At 44.0% G+C, this 25,488-nt stretch overlaps 1 protein-coding gene across 2 annotated transcripts in view; it reads left to right on the forward strand.

The window, feature by feature from the left end:
• Window positions 1-25,488, forward strand: part of CHAT (choline O-acetyltransferase) — a 51,003-nt gene that overhangs the window by 8,413 nt on the left and 17,102 nt on the right. For both annotated transcript variants that reach the window (XM_008055212.1, XM_008055211.1), the window contains 4 exons: window positions 80-133; window positions 3,329-3,509; window positions 5,312-5,489; window positions 25,138-25,307. In XM_008055212.1, the coding sequence (XP_008053403.1) occupies window positions 80-133; window positions 3,329-3,509; window positions 5,312-5,489; window positions 25,138-25,307 (583 nt within the window). The remainder of the gene's footprint in view (window positions 1-79; window positions 134-3,328; window positions 3,510-5,311; window positions 5,490-25,137; window positions 25,308-25,488) is intronic.

A 25,488-nucleotide genomic window follows, 5' to 3' on the forward strand; every position in this document is an offset into this window, starting at 1 on the left:
GGAAGGAAGGAATAAAAGAAACAGAAGAGAGGGAACCAGGCCCTGGAAGGATGGGCTCAGGCCTCACCTCTCCCAACAGGTTTGCAGCCAGCCTCATCTCTGGTGTACTCAGCTACAAGGCACTGCTGGACAGGTAGGATGGGGCCCAACCTGGGAGGGCATGTGTCCTATATCAGCAGTTTGCCTATGCATCTGTCTCTCTCTTGCACTAGACTGGGAGCTTCACAGGGCAGGGACCTTGTCTTTTCCAGTTCTGTATTCCTGGCTCCTGTCACAGAGCAGGTATCCCTCCCCCGCCCCGGTTTTGCCCTACCCACTACCCTAGTATCAGGACAACCTTTAGCCTACCTGACTAGATTGTTAATTTCTTCTTTTCCTAGGGTAAACACCACTCTTCCTTTTAAAACAGCTCCTCCCTCCATACCTCCTGTGTGCACATGCAGTGTGAGTTAGTTTGAAACTAGAGAACACATTGGAAGGTGAAAAAGAAAAAGTAGTTAGAGTAAGGTGATAGTGAGTTCCACTTTATCACTTAGGAGTGGTCTCCCTCTGTTGAGCCTCTGTTTCCTCAATCACCCAAGTTTAGTGAACACCAAGGTGTTCTGACAGATGGATAGAGCTGCTCAGGCACAGTGGGCTCTCTGACTTTAGGAGAAAGTCCCTCTCCTGGGCAAGCCCCAGTTTGCCTGGGAGCAGAAGGGAGAGCAAGAGGGTCTGGAGGACCAGCTCCCCCAAGGCAGAGACTAAAAGATGCTGGAATGAGAGTGGGGCCCAAAGAAGTGTTCCTCGCACAGATGAGGGAGCTGAGGCTCATAGAAGTTAAGTAACTTGCCCATGGCCAAACAGCTGAGAGGTGGCAGAGTAAGAAGGGCACAAGGAACCGACTTCACACTCTGTTCAACTTGATCCAACTCAGTCTTCCTTCCTCATGGGCAGTGCTCAGATCCCTCTCAGAACTCATCCCTCCAGCTCACAGTCCAGTCTTTGCTTTCTAAGAGCGTCATCCCACTGGGCCTGGGGACACGCTGGGCCTAGAGCATCCATGGCTGACAGTCTCAATCTCAGACTCTCACATGTGTACACACTCACATGAACACACATACCATGCATTTCCACGTAAAGGTTCTTACTTCCAACGACAGTAAATGTCATAAGGCTGGACAGTAAATGTCATTTGCCTGAGTGTCTATTTTGAAACTTTAATTCATTCATTCATTCATCTATTCACTTTGAAATGTGTTGATGCTGGGAAGATGAACAGAAATAAGACCTTATCCTGCCTGCTTTCAAAATATTCTCAGGGCAAGACAGACACATAAACAGACAAAATGAGCCCCAAACTTGATCATCATTCAATTCCCAGACATCCCAACTGGGGTGTTTCCCAATCATTGCAAACAAGTCCAGAGAACTTTGCCTCTCCCTCCCCATCCCCCCACTTGCCTCTCATCTTCTCTTACCATCTCAGTAAGTGCACCAGCACACTCCCAGTTGGTGAGTCCAGGAACCTAGAAGCCACCTGTGGTTCCACTTTCTCCCTGGCACCCTCATCTAATCTACAGCATTCAGGTGTGGCTACTCTCCCCCACAGAACATGTACTCATGCCTCCCTTCTCCCTCCTTGCTCCCTCCAAGGCCCACACCACTTCTCAGCTGAAGCCTTTCTTCATCTTCTTGTGACCCCCTTTGATCCATTCTCCCCATATAACCAGGATCATCAAAAAATCAAGACGTAAAACAAAGCACGCCCCACATGCTAAAGACTTCCAAAGGCTTTCACTGCACCAAGAATAAAATGACAGCTCCTCACCACTGCTACAGCAGCCCCACAGGACCTGGCCTGCTCACCTCTCCAGCTTTCTCTTCACTCAGCTTCAACCCCACTGGCTTCCTTTCTGTCTTCCACCAGTGCTTCTCAAACTATCTCTGGGGAAGGACAAATTTTCTTTTTTTAATTTTGTAAATTTTTCAGAAAATGCAAAATGAGTTACTAGAAAATAGTACAATGGCACAAAATACAAAACCACATAAAACAGACATAAAATCCCTGTCACATTGCTACAGACACTTCTGGATTCAGGCACTCACCCAGTCACAGGTCAGTCACAACAGTTCAGTGTGACACTCCACCCACCCTCCTCCATGCAAGAGGACTCAGCTCAATCAACCTGGCCTCAGTGATACTGTCCTGGCCATCTCCCCCTGCCCCTGTCATTCACTATGTCTCACTATTTGAAAGTCTCATGTTCACCAATTTGCTGCTTGTATCCATGCCCCACATGTACATCCCAGGATCTACACCCTAGTAGAGCTGGAAAACACATGTCATATATGCTGATGCATCCCCAGGTCCCAGAATGGTGTCTGGCACAGAGGAGGTGCTCAGCAGATATTTGTTGGCTAAAAGGGTGGGGAAGATGAATGAAAGAATGCATGATGGATAGGTGGATAAATGGAGGGATTATACATACATGGATGGATAGATGAATGGAGAAATGCTTGTGAATGAATGGTAGATGAATGCATTATGAGTAGATGGTTGGCTAGATGGATGGACACATAATGGGTGAATAGATGGATAAATGGATAAATGCATGGTGGGTGGATGAACAGATGGATGCATGGTAGATAGAAGCATAATGGATAGGTGGATGGATGCATGGCGGATTGATGGATGCATGATGAGTGAATGAATGGATAGGTAAATAGAAGAAAGAGAGGAGAAAAGGGAAGGATAGATACAAAGCATGCTGAGACCACAGGGGAGAGAGAACTTTCTGCCTTGACTACAGAGGAGACTTCTAAGAGTTGATAAAAAGTAAGTTCTTGAAAGAGGAGAAATTTTCTTTGTTGTTGTTGTTATTATTGTTGTTGTTTTGTTTTATTTTTTATTTTAAAGATGTGGGGTACAATTCAGGGTTAGGTATACAAGTGTTCATTATTCAGGTACCCTTGTTGATGTGGTTTTCTAAATAAAACAGCTGAGTGCTGGTGTTGGGGCAAAAGCGTGCCAAGCAAAGATCAACACAAGCAAAGGTGTGGGAGGCCAACTGGCTAGGTTTGTCCATGCAGTGAGTGAGACAAGTGAGGGTGGACTAATGGAGGTTTAAGAAAACCCCAAGGGTCTCCATAGGCTGCAGAAATGGATACTCCACTACTTTAAAAAGTGGAGAATTGAGCTCTGTGATTGCTATGGTGATACAGTTCTGGGTTTTGGGCCCCATTTTGCCTGATCAAGATATAATAGAACAAACTCTGATTCTCTGTCTCCCCCATCGCATCCCCTCATGGCTGCCTGTGCCTGTCTCTGTCCCTATTCCCCCTCCAGCCACACCATCCCCACCGACTGTGCCAAGGGCCAGCTGTCAGGGCAACCCCTTTGTATGAAGCAGTATTACGGGCTCTTCTCCTCCTACCGGCTCCCTGGCCTCAAGCAGGACACACTGGTGGCCCAGAAGAGCAGCATCATGCCCGAGCCTGAGCACATCATTGTGGCCTGCTGCAACCAGGTAAGCTATCCCTAGTCTTGGGCTCAGGGAGGGCCATGGGCACACAATGACCCTGTGTGCCCATTTTTGCTTCTCTGAGGGTGCTCAGCCCACTTCCCTGAGTCACATGGTGAGCTGGGGCATAGTGGGCATAATGTGGGGTCTCCTGTTCCCAGTCAGTCCCATTTGTCTCCACCAGTTGGCTTTTAAGAATCATCAGTTTGAGAATACTTTCTCTGGGCCCTCATTTCAGCCCTAATGGACTGAGGGTCATGTTTGAGACCCAGCATGGCCTCAGCCCCTCCTCTTGCACATGCTATGCAGTCACCTAGGCCATCTTTCTGGAGAACACACACAGAAGGACAGAGTTACAGACCAACTATGGGACCTCCCATATGCCAGACCATGTGCTTGGCACTGACATGCATTCACTATTTAACCTTCAAGACAACCCTGCCAAGGGACCTTAGACTCTTTGTATAACAGATGAAGATATGTGACTCACATAAGTTAAATGGTCTGTCCAAGAGTGGGAAGAACTCTTAGATCTGGTCAGTGTCCCAAGGCCATCTTCTATTCCCTACCGCTCAGGTCTTCAGACTGGCTTCTGTAGAGCCAATACAAACATCATGGGGGCCTGTGGACAGGCTGAGCTTGAGGGCTCCTAACTCCTTCTTGTACATTTCATATACTGAGTCTTCACCTCATCTGATAAAAAGTGTTTTTTTTTTTTTTGGCTAAAACTCAAGCCTAGCAATCATCGCAGGGACTTCCTGTTCTGTGAAGTTTTCTTCTTGCATTCACCTCACATTCTTAGTAAGTTGGGAGCTTGGTAGAAGTCTGCCATCTGAGAGTGGCTGTGACTCCTGTTCCTAGGTTTGAAGGCCAACTAGGAGGTATCCATTCCCACCCAACACCTTGGCTGGCCAACCACAGACCAAGGACCTTCCTCCATCTTCATAAAGACAGGCCCAGCATCTCCAAGCCCCTACAGACCTCCCAGACATTACTGAGGGCAGGAGATGGGGGAGGGATGAGAGCTTCATGTCAATCACCTGAAAAGAGCATTTCAACCTGGGTCTAAGAGGAGAGGCTTCACAAAGCCTGAGGTTCTGGCCTTCAAAGCTGCACAATGACAGTATCACAGGGCTCGCATGCAAAGCACATGTAGGTACACATGTGTAGATGCCAAGTATGCATAGAACATTCTGTGTGTTGGTTTTCTATTTTAATCTTGTTCTGCATCTAACTTGCTGGCTTGCTTTTTAAACCACTCACCAGTGTGTTTGGGATCCATCCCTGTAGCTCTATCTAGAGTAAGTTCACTTCTTTTTAACAGTTGGGTAGACATGGCCTGGATGGGTACACTACATTTTACTTAGCTGTTTCCCTGTGGCACATTCCTCATGTTTTCTGGTGCACGTGTTTGTTTCTCTAAGCCTTAGGCTAAGATGTGCATTTCTAAGTGCAATTGCTTAGTCATAGGATATGCACATTTTGGGTTTTGATAGACACTGCCCTCCAACAGTGGCTGTACCAGTTTTTACTCAATTCCCTGCAAACATATTGATTTTAAAACCACAAAAGTATGGGGGTTTTGAGGGCTATGATTACTCTTGCATTCTTTGATTGGGGCGGTGTGGACTCCAGCACATTCAACAGTCTTGGGTTGGTTCCCACATTGAGACTGTTCAGAACCACCAAACATCTTGGGAACTATGGGCCTGGGCATTCCTGTCCTGAGCTCACCTGAGAAGGCTGAGTGGAAGACCTGGAGTGCTGGTCGCCCCTATGAGTGACGTGTTTGACCTGTTTCCCCACAGTTCTTTGTCTTGGATGTTGTCATTAATTTCCGCCGTCTCAGTGAGGGGGATCTGTTCACTCAGTTGAGAAAGATAGTCAAAATGGCTTCCAACGAGGATGAGCGCTTGCCTCCAATTGGCCTGCTGACGTCAGACGGGAGGAGCGAGTGGGCCGAGGCCAGGACGGTCCTCGTGAAAGGTTAGCAGCAGTGCCCAGCGCGTCTCCACACCCATCTCATCCTCATGCCCATTGACCTTCCCTCCTCCAGGGTTGGATGCCACGGCCTCATCTACATTAGCCATAGCGCGGGAGTTCAGGTCTCCCTTCCTCTCAAGACCCCCAGTAAGTCCTACTGTCAGCTGAGGCATCTCACAGCTGAAGGTACCTTTGGTGCCCTTGTGTTTTGTCCAGCAATATTCTGGCTTTATGGGAGACTACCCCATGCTGGAATTGTGGGATGTCTGGTAATATTGGGGAGGGTAATATTGAGCTGGAAGAAGGATGGCTATAAGTGGGCAGTTGTGTTTACTGATGAGCTGGGATGGTGCTCATTTAGGGATCTTTGTGGTTGGGGGGGTCATTAGATGGGGGTTTGGGTGTAGTCTACTCTGGGAAAATGGTTGGCCACCTCCTTCACCTGATTTCTCCATCCTGAGACTTTTAATCTTCAAGCTGTCCCTTATCCTTCTGGCTACCTGCTGTTCTTATGAACGTTTCCAATGAGTTCCATAAGAAAGTCAGTAATATTGTTGAAAACTTGTAATCATTCTTCGGGAAACTATTTTAAAAACCCAAATCCAGCTCGAGTTCCAGGAACTAGATGAAATACCTTCCTTCCTTGTCCTCATTAGAGATCCTGGGATGAAAAGTGAGACTACTATGAGTCTCCAACCGTGCCTTGGACTTTCATGGAGCCAGGCAATCTATTCAGACTACTTGCATGTATATAACTGGAGGGTCCTGGGCTACACCTGGCAGTTGTGAGAGAGGGGGGTACAAAGCTTCTGTCCCTGAGTGGCCCAGTGATAGGAACAGGGAAGAGAGGGCATGGGAGAGGAGATTCAAATACAAGGGTATGTTCTGTTTACCAAGTACTCCAAGACTTCAGAGAGGGAAGGGGGCCTTCTAAGTGGGATTTTGAAAGACTCTGTTGGAAGAGGTAGGAGTGAAGCAATGCCCTGTGCCATGAGTGAGAGGGACTGGAGAGAGATAGGGATGGCCTCCAGACAGGTGGACCAGCCGTGGGGAAAGCTGGCCACTCAGCAGTGACACACCTGCATTGCTCTGGGGACCACAAGGAGGGCAGCTGGCCAATAAAGATGGCCATGCTGGACATACTGTAACCTGGTTGTCTGACAAGCACTTGCATTTTCTAGCCCCTCTTTCTAGAAGTTTCCTCCCCCAGAGTCGAATGGATCTTTGTGTCATGCAGAACTCAGCTCAGATGTCCCGGCTTCAAGCCCTCCTTAGCATCTGTTCTGCACATCAGCACATCTGTCATTTTGGCCCGTTTTCTTCTCGTGAGTGTGTTGCTCACTCTCTGAGGGCAGTTTTACATGTTTGATGAATGCTGATCATCTGCCTTCTTCCCCAAGTCTGTAAGGTGCAGGAGGACGGAGGTCTTTTCTGTTTGCTTTAAATTCTGAATCTGCTACACCAAACATAATAGGGGCCCGATTATATTTGTCAAATAAGAGAATAAAGGGTGATTAATGATACCAGGCCCCAGACTTATTTCCTATTTACCAATTAGTTGTTCTTTCATCCAATTATTGGGCATCAGCTGAATGCTTGGTCCTAAATAGGGGGCTAAGGGGGCCACAGGGAGATATGAGAGCCAACTGTCCTCACAGACCTAACTGCTTCATTGGAGAATTAATAACTTATGATTCGAAAGTGAGTTAATTCCCTCAGGAGACCATGGTGTAATCAAATCCCACCCATCTCCCCTCCAGAGACAGAGACAGGCATCAAAATAATCGCCTCCGTTTCTAGTGTGGTTTCCACTTTATTAGCAGTCCAGGCCCAAGATGACTCCCTTCAGGACTGACTAGGATTGCCTTGAGGTTTAAGTGCTTAGACTGCCACTAATCATAATTAATTTGTTAATGGCACTTGATCTGGCTTTCTGAATGGAAGTGCTGTTTCTGAGGGAAGTGTGACAGAAAAGAGGGGACACATACACCTCCCCTTGAGCAATCTGATTAATCCAGTTAGCTCCAACTGTGTCATCTGCACAGCTGGAAACTGATCCTTCACAGAGACCTTCCCTCTGGAGAAGCTCCTGCCCACAGAAGGGAAACAGGGAAACCATTTAGGAAATGATTTTGGTTTCCAAGTGAAAGATTACATCAGGTTGGGCCAGAAATGAGGGTGAAAATGGGTAGAGGGGTGGGGTCTAGATATGGTTCAAAACAGAAGCAACCAGAAGGAAAGAGAAGCAGATTTTTTAATCTGAGCTACTGAGAAGATGATAGCACCTTTACTGAAAGGGAAACAGGGTTGGGGAGAGGAGGAATTCTCTCTGAGCATGTTAGGTCCAACATGGATTGAGTCATCTGGATGGAGATAGAAAATTTGATCTGTTTGTTTGGAGCTTAAGGAAGAGGCCAATACAGAGCTATAAATTTGAGAGGCTTCAGCACTTAAATTATGTTTAAAGTCATGGACCTGGATGAGATCATCTAGAAGACAGAAGAATGGGGACCCAGAGATCAGGTAGAGAAAGATGCAAAGGGGATTGAGGAGAGCAGCCCACAAAGTAAAGGAAAACCAGAGATGAGTCACAAAGATTCAAGAGGGAAGAAGGGAGTGGCCAGCCACATAGAATGCTGCTGAGACCTTGAGGAAGAACAAGACAGAGAAGAGACAGGGCCTAGCAATTCTGAAGTCATCTGTGAGCTGACCAAGGGTCAAACTAAGGTAGCAGCAAGAACAAATAGTATATGCTGAAAGAAATTGTTGATGAAGTAGATAATGAGTAGAACCAGTGAGTATGGTTGACTCTTTTCAGACATTTTGGTATTAAAAAGTGCAGAAAAATGAGGGAGTTGTTAGAAGAAGATGAGGGTCAAGGGAAATGATTTTAGGAGGAGAGACAAGTGGGTGGTTGTACATAGATAAGTGCATGAAAAGGAATCCAGTAAAAGAAATTGATGAGAAAGGAGAGACATAGAGGAGTAGAATTCATGAAAAGGCAGGTGGAGCCCAGAGAGCAAGAGACCTTTGGTTGGTACAGGGGAAAACAGAAAGCTTGGGCCCAAGGCCTGCTGGACTGTGGTTGTAGGGGCAGGAATATGAGGTGGCTCTCAATTGGTAGCACCTGGCCTCAGATCAGCCATGAGTTGAGAGAGGTGGGATGCAGGATTCTGAAGACAAAAGAGAATGTATGAAATAGCCTCTTGGAAAGTGGGAAAGAAAATTTAGGAAACTTAAGATTTATGGACTCTGTGGAGCTCATATATGAGGATTTTGAGTCATAAATTTTAGGAGAAGCTAATTAACATTGTTATGCAACTCCCCTGCCACAATGTTCGTCTTACCAGAGTTAGTAAGTAAAACTGGGGGATGGGGGTAAGAGAGCAAGGAATGGTTATAATGTTGGATCCTGAGCCAAGTAAAGAGGTGTGTTAGTCTGCTCAGGCTGCCATAACAAAGTACCAGAGACCAGCTGACTTAAACAATAGACATGTATTGTCCCACATTCTGGAGGCTGGACGTCTTAGATGAAGGTGCCAGCAGAATTGGTTCCTTTTGAGGCCTCTCTCCTTTGCTCACAGATGCTATATTCTGCCTGTGTCGTCACGTGGTCTTCCCTCTGTGCGTGTCTGTGTCTTAATCTCTTCTTCTTATAAGGAGACCATGCATATGAGATTAAGCCTCATTTAACTTAGTTATCTCTTTAAAGGCCCCATCTTCAAATACAGTTACATTCTGAGATGCTGGGAGTTAGTACTTCAACACATGAATTTTGAGAGAAAACAGTTCAGCCCATAACAGGAGGAGAGTGAGAGGCCGAGTGGATGATGGGTGGTGAGAATATAGCAGGGCCGATGAGTTTTGGGAGTCTCAGTGAGGTGAGACATGTTCAGTGGGTAACAGTATGTCAATTAGAAAGCCAAGAATCCAGTCAGAGTGTGGGGTGCTTGAAACTTCATTTGAGAGGTGGTGGGCTCCTTATAACAAGATGTTCCAAGATGTGATCTTGGGAGTGGGTGTGAAAGTTACACTGTCAAAGGTGAGAAGTTGAGGAGTTGAGAGAAGATAATGTGGGCTGGGGTGTCCACATGGATGTCCATACTACTGAGGATGATTATTCCGGTAGGGATGGAGAGGAGGCAGGTGGACTGGGAGCCCAAGTCTTTGTGACAGGAAGCAATGAGGAGGTTGGTGCAGTACAGCAACAGGGTAATGATAGCGATGGAAGATAAAAGTCTAACAGCTCCAGCTCCAAAGGGAAAAGGGATGAGGGAGGATGAATTGCTTAGAAGTGAGAATAGGGAGAAGGAAGTCATCTACCTGACCTGGCCCTGGACTACATGAATGTGAAGGAAAACAACAGTGTCCTGTGAGAGAACCACAGAAGAGTTGATCCCTCAAGGGAATGTCATGCTCCAGTTGAGGCAAAGGTGGATGGAACACCTACAGAAGAGGTTAGCCATGCAGGGAAACTGCCCCATCTTGAGACAGGCACCACAAAGGGCTCAGAAAAGAGGGAAGGAGAGAAGTGAGGACTGAGTGCACTTAGGAAACATGTGGAGCATGGGGAATGGAAGAGTCAATGAGCCCCCCAGAGATGGTGGTCATCATTGCCATGATGCTCCCAAATCCTTACCTTCTGGGAAACTGCTCTTTCTGGGCCCTGGCAAAGGCACAGCTGCCTAACTGGGGTTTTGGGCTGAGGTTTTTTTCTGGACCACAGCAGTATCTTAATTAACACTGTGGAATGGGTTGAGCTATTTCAGGGCATCATAGCTCCTAATCCTCACAGTTAAAGCCCCGAGGTCCCTACCACCCTTCTTGGGACTTGGATAAAGAGACAGTGCCTATATGCATTGGGCCAAGGCAGGTCCAGGCCAGCAGGAGGCCTTGGCCAAGCCAAGCACCTCTTATCCTGGTGGAGGTCTGGACCAAGGAACCCAAGCTCAGACACAACGTGTCCCTGAGTTCTCAAGAGGTCAGTTGAGCAGGGCAAAGGTTTGTCCACACAGACCCTTTATTTCATCAGTGGATTTCCTTTGAGACATTGTCTCTGATCCTCCACCTCACCCCTAACCAGGACAGCTCCCATCGGTAAGCTTCCAGGTCGCCTAGCCTATCTTACACTGAAGAGGTGGAGCTCTTGGAGGTCTAAGGACTGCCTGGGTGGCACAGCCCATGTGGAGGGGAACTGGATTGCCTGCCACACCCCAAAGGCCCTTGCACGGGGCTTCTCACACAGAGCTCACTCAGACATGATGCAGTAGTGTGTGGATCGCCATCACTGAAGGCAGCCCAGTCATCCACAGGCCACCGCCAGGGTCCTCCTGGGGGCCAAGGCAACAGGGTACATAGACAAAAAGCAAAGTAGTGTGTTAGACAGTGTCCAGAGAGACTGGGGAGGCTGCATTCTTCTGCCTGCCATATCCCAAGAGGGCTTTCTGTACAAAGGGGAACTTGAGGCTAAAGCCAGGTGGGCCAAGGTCAGTGTGACTCAACCCTGGCTTCAGACTAGTGACATCAGTATTGTCTAGAGCATTCCTTAAAAAAAGATAAAACAAAACAGATTCCTGGGCCCCAGTGATTTTCCAGTGGGACAGGAGTGAGGCCAAGGAATCTATTTTTAAAGCTCCTGGTGTTTTCATGTGCAGCCCAGGCTGAGGCCCACTTACTCAGATATTAGCAGCTTTCATGCATCCAGGTTCTCCTTTGGGCTTGGTCCTGTCCTGGTCACTTTCTGTCCCTTGTTGTCATAAGCTTTCATTATCCCCGCTGAACAGATGAGGAGGCTGTGACTTGTGTCTCCCATGAATTGAGCAGTTTTCCACCCTTAGAAGTGGTCGGTTAAGCCAGGGCTAACACCCAGGAGCAATTGCCTCCCCAGCCTGAGACCTACAGCACCAGGTGGGGAGAGGTGGGATTCTGAAGACAAGACTGAAACCTTAGAAGGGGTCTGCACAACCTTTTAGGATCTCCCTCCCCACCGAGGCTTGAAGCTATAGCCTTCTTGAACCCAGGAGGAGCCGGTACTGTTATCCTGGTCTGGAAATTTAATTAGACATTCTGCCCTGAGTCTGGGAGACTACAGAGTTTGTCAATTTATAGGAAAAGGATGGCCAGCTTGGAGACCCCCCAGCCCACTGCCTTTCGTGGGTGCTGCCGTGGAGATCCTGCTACCAGTCATCAGAGGCAGATGCTCTCCATTTACACAGTCCCGTAAATGTTTATCCCCCACAGCCAATTAGAGCTGAGCCACTGCTTTCAAGGAGGGAACTGACAGAAGGTGGCTGCAGCTGCAGAAGGCCACAGTCATGGTTTACAAGGACCATTCGGGATGGGGGCATTTTGCTATTTAAATATTGTCATCCAGAGCTAGGCAAGTCTGATGATTTTAAAACCAATTACACGTTAGCACTAACAGCCTCTCTGATTTAATTGGCCCAGAAATACCTCCTGAGCTCTCAAGGCCGAATGCAATGTTCCTGCTCTGGGGAGGGGCTAGGACAAATGGCTCCCTCCCACAGCAGAAGTATGAAGGCCTTTAGGAATAAGAGCATCCAGACAGGGAGAGGCGAGTGGTCCAGGGCAAGAGGCCTGGGCTTGACCTGCCCCCACTGCTGTTTCTTGCAGCCTGGCATGGAGATAGCAGCCCACCCTGTGGATGTGACCAAGGGGATGGGCTGTCAAGCAGATGGCCTGGTGCCTGGTACACAGAGGGTATTTGCTAAATGGTAGCTCTTATTAGATTTGGGGAACACCCTGGGGATTCTTTGCCCAAGACTCTCTGGAAAAGTCTGGTGAGCTTGAAAATAGACACCTGTCAAATGGGTGTTATCCATGTGGTCAGAGTAGGGCCTCACTGACCCTCAGGCTGGATGGCCTTTGCTCCTTGCGTGGTACCCTAACCCTTATTAACTCTATGATACATTTTGCTGCCCGTGGACTCTCTCCACAAATGTTCTTTGTGCATGTGTGGAGACACACAGAGTGTGTGAATTGTGCAAATTCTGTGTGCATACACATTGGTCTCCTCTCTTCTTTAATTTCTCCCAGGTCACCATTTCTCTAGCCCTCATTTTCCATTTTATATGCAGAATAATAATACTTGGGATTCAGGGCATCCAGGAGATGTTTTTTAAATATTTCCTGCCCTTCCCCACCTCCCCCCCTTTCCCCCAGTTCTGGAAGCATGACAGCTCTTTGTATTCCCCACCTTTGTGGTAAGCGTGGTTAGAACCCAGAGGAAAGAGCACTTTTTGGTTGTTAGGTGCTTTTTTTTTTTTTAACTAAATTAAACTTATTTGGGGACAACTGTAGATTGTCGTGCAGTTGTAAGAAATAATACAGAGCTCTCACATATACCTGTGTTTCCCCAATGGTAGCAGTTCTCAAAACTACAGTACAATATCACAGGATATTGACATTGATATGGTCAAGATACAGAGCATTTCCGTCACCACAAGGATCCCTCACATTGCCCTTTCATCACAACACCCACTTCCCTCCCACCTCACCCCCTGCTTAACTCCTAGCAACCACAAATCTCTTCTACATTTCTATAATTTTGTTGTTTCGAAAATGTTATACAAATGAAATCATACAGTATTATGATTGCTGAGATTGGCTTTTTTCACTCTGCATAATTCTCTGGAGATTCATCCAAGTTGTAACATGTGTCAATAGTTCATTCATTTTTTTGTTACTTAGTAGTATCCCATGGTGTTATGCATCACATTTTCTTTATGTACCTACCAAAGGACATTGGAGTTGTTTCCATTTTTAAGCTATTACAAATAAAGTACTAAGAACATTTGTGCATAAGTTTTTGTGTGAACACGAGTTTTCATTTCTGGAATAATGCCCAAGAATGAAATTGCTAGGTCACATAATAATTACATGTTTAGTTTTTTATGAAACTGCTAAAATGTATTCCAGAGTGATTGTACCATTTTACATTCCCATCAGCAATATATGCATGATCCAGTTTTTATGCAACCTCACCAGCATAGTGATGTTGCCACTATTTTTTATTTTAGCCATTTTGATAGATGTGTAATATCTTATTGTGGTTTTAATTTATATTTCCCTAGTGATCAATGAGGTTGAATATCTTTTCACGTGAAATTTGCTATTAATATATAAATATATACTCTCTTTGGTGAAGTATGATTTCATGTCTTTTGCTCATTTTCAAATAGGGTTGTTTGGGTTGTTGATTCAGAATTTGGGGTTCGTTTATATATAGTCTAGATATTAGTTCTTTATTGGATATGTGGTTTGCAAGCTCTGAGTCTTTAGCTTGCCTTTCCATCTTCCTAACAGAGTATTCCACTGAATAAAAGCTTTTAATTTTGTGAAGGTCAGTTTCTCAATTCTTATTTATTTATTTTTACAGATCATGCTTTTGGTGTCAAGTCTAAGAATTCTTTGCACAGCCCTAGGTGCAAAAACTTTTCTCCTATATTTTTCTATAAGTTTCATATTATTACATTGTACATTTAAGTTAGAAATCCATTTTGAGTTAACTTTTGCATAAGGTATGAGATTTATGTCAAGGATTTCTTTTCTTTTTTCTTTCTTTCTTTTTTTTTTGGTAGCGAATAGATCTTCTTTCTGTGTTGCCCAGGGTGTAGTGCAGTGGCACAGTCATAGCTCATTGTACCCTTGAACTCCTGGGTTCAAGCATTCCTCCTGCCTCAGCATTCTAAATAGCTGGGACCATAGGTGCACACCACCACACCCAGCTAATTTGTTCTATCTATCTATCTATCTATCTATCTATCTATCTATCTATCTATCTATCTATCTATCTATCTATCTATCATCTATCTATAGAGACAAGGTCTTGCTGTGTTGCCCAGGTTGGTCTCAAGCAATCCTCCTGCTTCCATCTCCCAAAGTGCTAGGATTACAGGCATGAGCCACCACACCTAGCCAAGGTTTTTCTTTTGTTTTTGTTTTTTCTTTTTCTTCTATGGATGCCCAATTGCTACAGCAACAACTGTTGAAGTGGCTATCTTTTATTCACTGAATATCCTTTACACCTTTGTCAAAATCAGTTGGGCATATTTGTGTGTCTCCATTTTTGAGTTCTCTATTCTATTTCATTGATCTCTGTGTTTATCCTTCTGCCATTATTACCCATTCTTGGTTATGTAACATTACAGTAGGTCTGGAAATTGAATATACTGATTCTGCCAAGTTTATTCTTTTAAAAAAATTATTGTAGCTAATCTAGTTTCTTTCATGGATTTTAAAATAATCTAGCTATACCTACAAAAAAATTCTGCTGGGATTTTGATGGATACGGTGTTAAACCTGTATATCAATTTGGAGAGAAGTGACATATTCTCTTTATTGAATCTTTCAAAGCATGAGCACAGTCTACCTTTCCGTTTACTTAGATCTCCTTTGAGTTCGTTCATTAGAGTCTTATAGTTTCAGCGTGCAAGTCCTATATATTTTTTGTTAGACTTACACTGAAACATTTCATTTGTTTTGAATAATTGTGTTATTGCATTTTAAATTTTTCTGTCTTCATGTTTGTCACTGGTGTACAGAAATATAATTGACTTTAATTTGCTAATCTTGTATCTTGTAACCTTGCAGAATTTACTTATAAGTTCTAGGGGTTTGTTTTTGTTTCTACAAATTCCTTAGTATTTGCTACATAATCATGTCATATGAAAATAGAGGTGGTTTCATTTCTTTCATTCTGATCTGTATCCCTTGTAATGCCTTTTCTTTTCTTATTGCACTATTCAGAACTTCCAGTACTATGTTGGATAGGAGTGGTAGAAGGAGTATCCTTGTCTTATTCCTGATTTTAAGGGGAAAGCATTCAGTCCTTCAATCTTTAAATATGTCAACTATAAGCTTTTTGTAGCTGCTTTTTATCAATTTGAGAAAGTTCCCTCTATTCCTAGTTTTCTAAGAGATTTTATCATGAATGAATGTTGAATTTTGACAAATTATGTTACTATATCAATTAATATAATCATGTGATTTTTCTTCTTTAGTCTGTTAATGTGGATTACATTGACTGATTTTTAAATAGTGAATCAGACTTGCACCCTTGGAATAAGCCCCACTTGGTCATGGTGTATAATTATTTTCCTATATTGCTTAGTTCTATTTACCAATGTATTTATATTCATGAAGAACATTGGTCTGCTTTGGCTTTTTGTTTTTGCTTTTCCTTTTTTGGTATTGTATTTGTCTTGTTTTGCTATCAAGGTAATATTGGGTTCATAAAATAAAATGGGAAGTATTCCCTCTTCTTCAATTTTCCAGAAGAGATTGTGTAAATGTGGTGTTAATTCTTTCTCAATGTCTGGTAGAATTCTTCTGTGAAATCATTTGGACCTGGAGATTTCTTTTTTTGTTTTTTTTGTGTGTGTTTTATTTGTTTGTTTGAGTTGGAGTCTCACTCTGTCCCCCAGACTGGAGTGCAATGGCACGTTCCCGGCCACCGCAGCCTCGACCTGCTGGGCTTCGGCGATCCTTCCACCTCAGCCTTCCAAGTAGCTGGAACTACAGGCACGCGCTACCAAGTCTGGCTAATTTTTGATTTATTGTAGAGATGAGGTCTCACCAAGTTGCCCGGGTGGGTCTCGAACCCTCAGGCTCAGGCTATCCACTCACCTCGGCCTCCCAAAGCGCTGGGATTACAACCTGAGCTAAATCTTACACACTCAATTTTTTAAAAGTTATAGGGCTATTCAAATTAGCCATCTCATATTTAGTGCATTGTGGTAACTTATACTTTTCAAGGAAGTGATCTATTTCATCTAGGCTATCATAATTATGTGTGTAGAATTGTTCATAGTATTCTTTTATTATATTTTTGATGTGTGATATCTCTTGTTTTATTCCTAATATCAGTGATGGTGTCTTGTCCCTCTATTTTCTTTGTCTTGTTAGAAATTTGATTGATCTTTTTTTAAAAAAAAAAAAAAAGCTTTCTTTTCATTGATTTTCTTTTTTGTTTGTTTTCAAGTTCATTTATTTCTGCACTTTATTATTTCCTTCCTCCTGCTTGCTTTGGGTTTCTTCTGCTCTTCCTTTTCCAGGTTCTTGAGGTTAGAACTGACATTATTGATTTGAGACCTCTCCCCCTATTTAAAGTCAGAATTTAGTGCTATACATTCCCCTCTCATTAATACTTTTGTTGTATCCCACAAATTTTGATATGGTGCATTTTATTTTATTTTATTTTTTACTTTTATTTTTACTTTTATGTTTTTAAAGTTTAATGAAGTCTTGCTCCAGACTGGAGTACTGTGGTACAATCACAGCTCATTGCAGCCTCCTCGGCTCAAGCAATTCTTCTACCTCAACCTCCAGAGTATCTGGAATTAGGGATGCCAGATATGGTGCATTTTAAATTTCATTCATTTCAGTGTATTTTTAAGATTTCCCTTAAAATTCTCTCTTTGACCCATGGATTGTTTAGAAGTGTGTTTAGTTAGTGTCCACATATTTGGAACTTTTTGTTTTGCTTTGTTTTTTCTGTTATTGATTTCCACTTTGATTCCACTATGGTCAAAGAACACATTTTATATGACATTAATTCTTTTCAATTTGTTGAAGGTTGTTTTATGGCTCTGGATATAGTCCTTTTTGGCATATGTTCTATGCATGAATGATAAGAATGTACATTCTCCTGTCATTGGGTGAAGGTTGTTTCTTTTTAAAAAAATGTCAGTTATGTTCTGTCAATTAATGATATTCTTGAATTCTTTTTGACCATGATGAATTTGTCTAGTTGTTCTATCAATTGTTTAGAGAGGGGTGTTGAAGTCTCCAAGTACAATTGTGGATTTGTCAGTTTTTGCTTTACATATTTTGTATGTTTGGTATATATGTATATATTTTGTATGTTTGATACACATACACTTAGGATTGCTATGTCTTCTTGACAGATGTACCCTTTATTTTTACTTAATGCCCCTCTATGTCTCTATGACTAATTGCTACATTAATGTCAGATAAAGTAATCTTTAGAACAAATTTTCTAAAGATTACTTTATCTGACATTAATGTAGCCATTTCTGCTTTCTTTTGATTAATGTTTACATAATATATCTCTTTCCTTTTACTTATAGACAACTTATATTGTCATATTTTATGTGAATTTCTTGTAGACAACATATAGCTGAGTAATATTTTATAATATATTCTGCCAATCTTTTAATTGTATATTTAGATCATTTACAGCTAATACAATTTTTGATATGTCAGGACCTAACTCTGCCATTTTATTTTATTTTTTCTGTTTTTCAATTTGTGTGTGTGTGTGTGTGTGTGTGTGTGTGTGTGTGTGTGTGTGTGTTTGGCTTCCTGTGGGTTACATTAATATTTTTTAGAATTCCATTTTAATTTATCTGTTTTTTGTTGCTGTTGTTTAGTATTATCTGTTTGTATAGCTTTTTCTAGTAGTTTCTATAGGTATGACTTTATGTATGCATAACCTATCACAGTCTGTTGGTGCTGAAATTGTGTCAGTTCTAGTGAAGTTAAGAAATCTTAGCATCCTTTACATCCTTTTATTCTCTACTATTTATACTTGCCTTAAATTTTTTTTCTATATCAATTTAGAGCCACATAAAACAGTGTTATAATTTTTGCTTCAACACTGAAACATAATTAAGAAGAATGTAGATGAATGTATTTACTCAGATATTTATTCATTTTGTTATTCTTTCTCCCTTCTTGATGTTCCAGTATTTCTCTTTTTATCATTTTCTTTCTTTTTAAGAAACTTCATTTAGCTATCTTTTAAGATATGTCTATAAGGGATAAATTTTCTTGGCTTTTCATCAAATGAGAATGTTTTGATTTCCCCTTCATTTCTGAATAATATTTTTCCTTGATATAGAATTCTGGATTGGCATTCTTTTTTTTCAGAACATGAAAAATGTGTTCCATTTCCTTCTAGCCTTCATGGTTTCTAATAAGAAATCTGAAGTCATTCTAATTGCTATTCACCTATAAAGTGTTCTTTCTCCCTTGGTGCTTTCAAGATTTTTTTTGTCTTTAGTTTTTAGAATTTGGAGCATAATATGTCTTCATACAAATTTCTTTGAATTTATCCAGTTGGGGGTTAATTCAGCTTCTTGAATCTTTAGGTTTATGTCTTTTGCCAAATGTGGGGACCTTATAGCCATTTCTGCTCTGCCCTCTTTCTCCTCTCCTTCTGGGAATTTGATGACATAAATGTTAGATCTTTTGTCTCTCAGGTCCCTTAGGCTCTGTTTATTTTATTTTTCCCAATCTGTTTTCTCTCTGTTCAGTATGACTAATTGCTGTTGTTCTATCTTTAGGTTTACTGCTTCTTTTCACTGCCTTCTAAATTATGCTGTTGAGTCCATCTACTGATCTCCTTATATTGGTTATTATATTTTTTAGTTCTAAAGTTTTTATTTGGTTCTTCTTATATCATTTATCTTTGTTGAGAATTCCTATTTCTTTGCAGAGACTTTCTTTTTTGTTTTTTAAATGTCTTCCAAATTACTTGTTGAAGTCTATTTTTAATTACTGCTTTAAAAATATTTATCACATGATTATAATATTTGTCATCTCAATGCTTCATCTATTGATTGTCTTTTGTCATTCAAGTTGAGATTTTCCTTGTTCTTGGTATGATGAGTGATTTTCTATTGAATCTTAGATGTATTATGTTATGAGACTCTGGAGTTTATTTAAATCTTCTGTTTTAGCTTGCTTTTTCTGATGCTGCTCCAGCAGGGGAAGTTGGGAGTTTATAGCAGACTTGGCTTCTATTGACACACTGGGGAGAATACTTCCTTTTACTGCTGGGTAGGGATGGGAGTTCAAGCCTCCTATATGGTCTCTAATAACTGTGTGAGGAAGGGTAGGAGGGCCCAATCGAGATAGAAGTCCTTCTGAGACTATGCTTTCTCTGATACATTCAGAAGTTGAGAAGCCTCATTCAGACTGGTGATGGTAGATGTCTACACTATCCACTCAGCATTTGCTAGTGGGGAGGGTATGGGTAGGAGGGAACTAACATATTTTTTGTGGCATTTAGCTGAAGTACAATTGTTATCTAAAAAGTTTTATGTTTTGCTTGTCTGATCCTTTGGCTAAAGAGAGCAGGCTTTTGTTGATTTTATTTGTTTATGTTTACACCCATTTGTGTTTTTATGTAGCTGGCTTCTTCAGCTCCAAAGCTGGGACATTTTAGGTTAAAAAAAAAAAAAGAATACACAGTGTATTCATTTGGGGTAGAGCTGCTATAACAAAATAAGACAGGCTAGCAGACTAACAGACTAGGTATCTTAAAAACCAGAAATTTATTTCTCACAGTTCTGGAGGCTAGAAGTCTGAGATCAAGCTGTCAGCAGGGTTGACTTCTCCTAAGGCCTCTTTCTGTGGCTTGTAGGTGGCCTTTTCTCTGTGCACACAATCTTGGTGTCTCTGTCTCTTCTTTCCTAATCCTATTGGATTTGGGACCTGACTCTTATGACTCCTTGTAACTTTAACTGTTTTTTTTTTATTTTAAAGATGTGGGGTACAATTCAGGATTAGGTAGATACGTGGTCATTGTATAGGTAATGCTTGTGCCTCCCTTTGGTCTCCACTTCACCTGGCTTGAGATCAGGTATGCTTATTAATGTTATGTGCCCCCCACTACCCTGGAAGTTTCTAGCTACTGCTAATCCCTTTCTTATAGTATTATGGTAAATGTTTAGGGCCTGCTTATGAGTGAGAACATGTAGTACTCAGTTCTTTGTTTCTGTGATAGATCACTGAGTACTATAGACTCTAAATCCTTCCAGGTTGCTGCCATGTCCATAATTTTGTCCTTCTTTATGGCTGCATAAGGCCCTATATCCAAACACATTAGAGGTTAGGACTTCAACATATGAATTTTCAGGGGACATAATTTAGTCCATAGTATCCAGAGAACCTATCTCTATGTTTTCTTTGGGTCCAGAGGTTCCTAGCTAACCTGCCTTCCTTTCTTTACCTTTCAGAGTCTTCTTATGTTTGTTTTAAATATAATGTTCAGGAATAGAATTTTAGTGAGAGGAATAGGGAAAAGTCTACATCATCCAAGAAGCAGAAGGCCTTCCCTCCTCTTGATCTCTTTAAAGGAGGCTTTTGTTACTCAAGTCAAAGCAGTCTCCTGTTTTATTTTGTTTGTTTGTTTGTTTTGGCTTTTTGTTAGAGACGGGGCCTTGTAATGGTGTGATCATGGTTCATTGTAGCCTTGAACTCCTGGCTCAAATGATCCTCCCATCTCAGCTTCCCAAGTAGCTGGGATTACAGGCATGAGACACCATACCTGGCCAGTGTAGTTCTAATTTGCAAGAACCAGGTGTTATTGGGCAAGAAATACATTTGTCAGAATTCTCACAACCTCTGGAGATTGGGAGCATAAAGATCACCCCATAGGTTATAGAGTTGGGAAGAATGTAGGATGTATGATGGCAGATTTACTTCCCAAAGGGATACACTATCTCTTCATCTGGGGAGGAAAGATGCTCAGATAGGATTGGCAAGGATTTAGAAGCTCTACACCTCTGGGAATGTAGCCAGTACATCCATCTCCTTGGACTATGTGAGGAAGAATGAGCAGGAAAGTAGAAATCTTCCCAGGGTATAGACCAGAGAAAACAAGTGTGCCAGAGTGCTGTGTATATCTGTATGTGCATGCACATGGGGATGTGTTGTTGAGAACAGCATCTGAGAGTTACTGACACTTGCAGAGGTGCAAGGTATTGTTTTATCTTTGCTTGCCTGAATCACAGTCTATAAGCTTTCAACCTCTAACATTAATTTCAGAGCTCCCCAAGGCTCTGTGGCCTCTGGAATTTCTGCACCACCGAAGCTGTCAGCGCCTCAGGTGTGGGTATCAGAGCAAGCTCCTCCTATTACTCAATTCCCAACTCTCACTGTTAAGCAGGGCTCCTTGAGGAAGATTGATTCACCACTTTAAACAAGCCTCGATGTACTCAATGAGGATATTACAAGACAAACGGCTCCTGCCACATGCCTCCAGCCCACTGCCCCATGTTTCCATTACATTTGCACCATAGTCATGGTGGATGCGTTTGGATGTAGTTCATTTTCTGCCTTACATGATAAACTTGTCAGCATTTGACCGATCAGCTACTTATACGCAGGGAGTTCATTTGCAAGGCCACCTGGCATCCAGCTCTGTTGTCCTGTTCCCATTTCACTCTGTCTAATGAGCCAGGACCTGGTTCCTGTTGAGTGGCACTGAGCTCCTGGGTCCTGCACAGCCTGCATGTAATGTCGAGTCCCTTGGCTTCTCCCCAGGGATTCCTCTCTCATGCCTGGACGTGGTTGGGGCACTGAAGGCCGGAAAGCTGTCCTTTTTTGTTGACAGCCTTGCATTGCCAGAGCCTCCACTCTCCTGGCTGGGCAGGCTTGCTGTGGGCTTCTTGGAAAGCTGCAGTCTGCCCACTCCACATTGGCCTTGAAGCTGTTTTTAAGGAATGCTTGATCAAGACAACTATTAAGTGGAGCTCTCAGAGATCACCAAGGTATAGCCTTCAAGCTGCCCATGGCCCCTTTGCTGACCTCCACTGCCAGGTATCTTAGACTCTACTCTGACCACGTCAATCTCTGCCTAAGATCCTTCAGTGACTCCCTGTTGTTGCTGAATGAAGTCACATTACCGAGTTTGGCATTCACAGTCCTTGAAGATGAACCCAGGCAATGAGATTGGATGCCGGGATCAAATCCAGCTCCCTCCATTTACTGGATGATTATTGTTATTCCATGCTTACAAGTCAAATATTGTTAATGACCTAAGGTCAAGACATTTTGTTTCTCTGCTCCTCACTCTACGTATAACAGTGATGCCTATGTCATATGCATTCGTATGCAAGCTTAGATTAATTCCTGACACACAAAGATTAGCTAATAGCATCACATCATTGTATTCTTCCAGCTTTGCCTAAATCCTGCATGCCTTCACTCCAAGCTAGAGTTAAGCCAATTACTCACAAGCTCTGCCTACAAGCCCAGGGGGTCTGCTCCCTTGTCCTCCAAGTGCCCACCTCCTGCCACTCCCATGTTTTTATACCCCTCCTGACATGCTTCTCCCTTCTTGTCTGCTGCTCTGAACCTTATCCAGGCCTGGCAAAGGCCTTCCCATGCTCTGAAGGCACCGGCTAGCTTGGGAGCCTGCAGGGACCCCCACACAGCACACAGTGCAGGGCTGAGCACCATGGCCATCTACAGGGATACCTACTGAAGGGAAGAGGAGCAGATCGGGGAGCTTTGCAGAAGGGGAAGAATCCTTACCTTGTCCCAGTCTAAGTATAATCCTCTGTCCCCCACCATCACATGAGGCTCAAAGCCCCAAAGGTAGCGGGTTTTTTCTCCTCAGAAGGGCCAGGCCCCTTTCTGAGCTAGGCGTGTAGATCCCAGCCCCACCTGAGCCAGGCCAAGGGAAGCACACTGAAGTCCATTACCAACCACGGACACTTTCCCGTGCCCACCTTGTGCTGGGGACCCAGGCTTCACCCTCAGCAAACCTACAGACATCAAGGAAGGGAACCAGATCAGGGATCCAGGGGCTGCAAGTGCTGGATGGACAATGGCTGCCTGAAGCATACAGGTCTGGGAACATTGGCGGGGTCATGTGCTATGCATTAGCGGGCAGCGGGCATAGACAGGCAGGTCCAGCCCTGGGCTCTGGGTCCAGCCCTGGGCTCTGGTCCTGACAGAGTAGAGGCTCCATATCTGTGCTGAGCCGGCAGGTTTCAGAAACAGCGTGTTCTGGGTGTCAGGAGTACTCCAGGACAGGGCTAGCACTGCTAGTGGATTAAAGAGTTTGGAGAGGGCTTTTGTAGGCTAGGTAGGAGAAGAGTTCCTGTCCTGGGAACAGCCTGCACAATGATGAGATCTAATGTGCACAGGAATCAGGAAGTAGTAGGAGGTTGTTTGTGAGGTCTATGCAAGGACGCAGGGAGGGAGGGAGGCAAGTCATGGAAGCCTGGGTGTCATACTCAGAAGTCTGAATTCTCCCTTATGGACAGTAGGAACCATTTCAGGTTGAGGTGAGTGACTTGGTGATTGTGCCACACTTAAGGAGCTCAAGAAAGGGAATTTTCCCAGGGCCTGGACTGGCTCTCATTTACCTTTGGGTCCTTAGGGTATGGCCAAAGACTTGATGCTAGTCAGATTGAGGCAGGAATGCCCAAGAGGACATGGAGAAAGTGAGGCAGCCTCCTGACTTCATAGGAACCAAGAGGGGCCCTGAAAACACAGGGCTCCCCAAAGTCTTACCCTAGACAGGAAGGAGGAACGAATGTCTGAGGCTGAGCTGGTTTCCCAGAGTGGAAGGCTGGCTGCGGGAGACATCTCCTTCCCTGGGGTTTGCAAAAAGTAGAAGGAAAGGGGTGAATGGGGCTGGAGACTCCTTTCAGGCATCTGTGGACACCTCTTATGAACCTGGAGAAATCACGTGGGCAGAGCAGAGACCAGCACAAATGGTGTTCACATCCATCCATGAACTCAGTAGGTACTGAGGGGCCTAGGCTTATGGGAGGGTCTTAGGGACAAAATTGTTAAACTTTGGTTTCAGTGGATTTTTAAAATATTGGTGAACTTTGAACCAAAATGCAGGCTATCTACTTCCACACTCAATATTGGATGGTGGAGAAAGAACACCATCAGCATAGTAGAGACTTTTGTTTAGAAGGAGAAACACAGAGAAGGAGCAACCCTGGCCACCATCAAGCCCCATCAGGCTTTACAAAGCTCCCTGTGCTGAGTGGGAAAAACTGCCAGGGCAGACATTCTGGCAGCCCAGTCTCTATTCTCCAAGAGAAACCCATATGTCCCCCATGGAGAAGTCAAGTCCTTTGTGCCTGACTCCCCCTCCTAAAGAGCTGTCCTTGTGTGCATTCCTCCTGGGGTGGAGAGGATTCCCTTTTGAAGACCTTTTCTTGTAGGAGATTGTCCCAGAGCCTGGGACTTGTTAGGTTCTTAAGGTGAGAAGCAGTTGCAGGCCAGGCTTGGTGCTCCCTTGGTTCCGGGTGCCTGAAATGGCTCCTAAGAGCTCATCCAGATATGAGTTCAGGGGTAGCCTGGCCTTCTACCTGCAGCTCTGCCTCTGAACCAAAAGCTTGGGGGGGGGGAAGCAATACCCTTTCTTCAGATTTTCATGTGAAATTGCTTAATTTCACAATTTCAATAACCAATTTAAATGTTTGAAAGTCATAGTTCAGGACAAATAAACATGCCTGTGCAGAGATGTGGCTCACGGTGCCAGAGTGGAGGATGCTGTTGGATCGGGGAATTGGGGTCCCTCCACTGAGGTGGACTGACCTGAGGGTTTCAGTGTTCCCCTTCACCCTGGCAGGCAGGACTAATGGCCCACACATCTGGGGGTATAACTGACCCCAGGACTCTTGTAGGGACCCTGAGGGTGAGTTGGGCCACAGGGGTAAGACAGAGGGTTCAGGATAGTTTGCCTGACTTCACATGAGGGACAGGGTGGGGGTCAGGGCTGACTCAAGATCTGGGTCTCAGTGTAATGTTACTGGAAGACAGGGCTGTCCTGTCATGTGTGGGCCTCTGCAGAGGGAGCCGTGGGCCTGAGGTGGGACAGGTGCTAAGGTCATGCTTGCCTGCCCTGCAGACTCCACCAACCGGGACTCGCTGGACATGATCGAGCGCTGCATCTGCCTGGTGTGCCTGGACGCGCCAGGTGGTATGGAGCTCAGTGACACCAACAGGGCGCTCCAGCTCCTTCACGGGGGAGGCTGTGGCAAGAATGGGGCAAACCGCTGGTATGACAAGTCCTTGCAGGTAAGCTCCCCGTCGTTGGCCCTGCAAGTGCATACCCACGCCCCAAGTGAATGAGCACGCACAGTTCAGCGCCCTGGGTCAGCACATGCTCATATCTGGCAGGCATAGTTGCTGACCTCTGCTGCCTGAATGCTGGATCTGAGGGGGCCAGGGGAGCTGAAGGGATCCGAGATGTGCCTCT

This window comes from Carlito syrichta, unplaced genomic scaffold (assembly GCF_000164805.1).
Source record: "Carlito syrichta isolate Samal-C Ts95f unplaced genomic scaffold, Tarsius_syrichta-2.0.1 Scaffold301780, whole genome shotgun sequence".
NCBI lineage: Eukaryota > Metazoa > Chordata > Mammalia > Primates > Tarsiidae > Carlito > Carlito syrichta.